The 1,011-nt window shown below is 38.1% G+C and overlaps 1 protein-coding gene across 1 annotated transcript in view; it reads right to left on the bottom strand.

The window, feature by feature from the left end:
• Nucleotides 1-1,011, bottom strand: part of LOC119592716 (putative protein MSS51 homolog, mitochondrial) — a 10,067-nt gene that overhangs the window by 748 nt on the left and 8,308 nt on the right. Inside the window, exons 7-8 of the mRNA XM_037941651.1 lie at nucleotides 902-991; nucleotides 148-303 (exon numbers count right to left, since the gene is read on the bottom strand). Coding sequence (XP_037797579.1) covers nucleotides 148-303; nucleotides 902-991 — 246 coding nt within the window. The remainder of the gene's footprint in view (nucleotides 1-147; nucleotides 304-901; nucleotides 992-1,011) is intronic.

Consider the following 1,011-nt stretch of genomic DNA (forward strand, 5'->3'; position numbering starts at 1 on the left):
ATTATACTGACATCATTCACACACGTGAATGATGTTATACAAGTACACCTTAAACAAACATCAAACGAAACAGCCAGCAATAAAATACCACTGAATCATCAAACATTTCTACGAATGGCATGAAAGACACCGAAAGACTGGACATACCTCTAAAGTTTCTCGGAATTCAGCCTTATTGTACGTGGTCATAACGACGGGCACGTGTTCATATGCTAGCAGCTGGAGTGTCGGTTTCCAGAGTTCTAGCATTTCATCTGTGTGGACGCCAGGGTGGATGGCGAGGGCGACGTGGGGACGAGGAACCTAAGATATGATAAGAGAGGAATGATTATTGAAGAAAAATATGATAATAGAATGGCGTTTCCTTTATGATATTATGCAGTACGAGTCTCTTTCAAGGCTTAAGCACTTTCTGTACTTAATTAACTTTTTTCAGTGGCCGTAATATTATGGCGATTAGTATGCTTACATATTTTCACTTTGTTCCATATAGACCCTTCTTTCCTTTCAAGCGAAACGTCATTTGAGTTATGATTAAACGTTATTAAATTTCTATAATCTAAAAGTATTTGCTCCATTTCACTATTGAACAGTTATGTGGAAACTTCACGTACTGCATTTCATCACAATGTCATTTTTTTATTATCATATGCTTTTGGAGTTGCACCACCTTGATATTGTATATTGTACATATTACGTAACCAAAACAAACTTTAAATATGCATTCTAAAACATACTAATTTCGGAACATTTAGTTTTCCAACATCCGGCCAAGTCTACACGGGCCGTTTAAATATATCAGAAATATGAATAATAAGCTCTAATTTGTGTGCCTAGACCTTATATAACAATATGCATGTAAGCGACTTGTATAGTAAAATACCATACACAGCATACTTACCCGGTCTTGGGCATCCGAAGTGGCAATGTGGTCTCTCCAGAAATCGTGGTACAGACCAGGGTACGCCACAGCACGCACGCCTGGTGTGACCTGAAGGCAAAGTTGGTTAA

Source organism: Penaeus monodon, chromosome 30 (genome assembly GCF_015228065.2).
Source record: "Penaeus monodon isolate SGIC_2016 chromosome 30, NSTDA_Pmon_1, whole genome shotgun sequence".
In the NCBI taxonomy this organism is placed as follows: Eukaryota; Metazoa; Arthropoda; class Malacostraca; order Decapoda; family Penaeidae; genus Penaeus; species Penaeus monodon.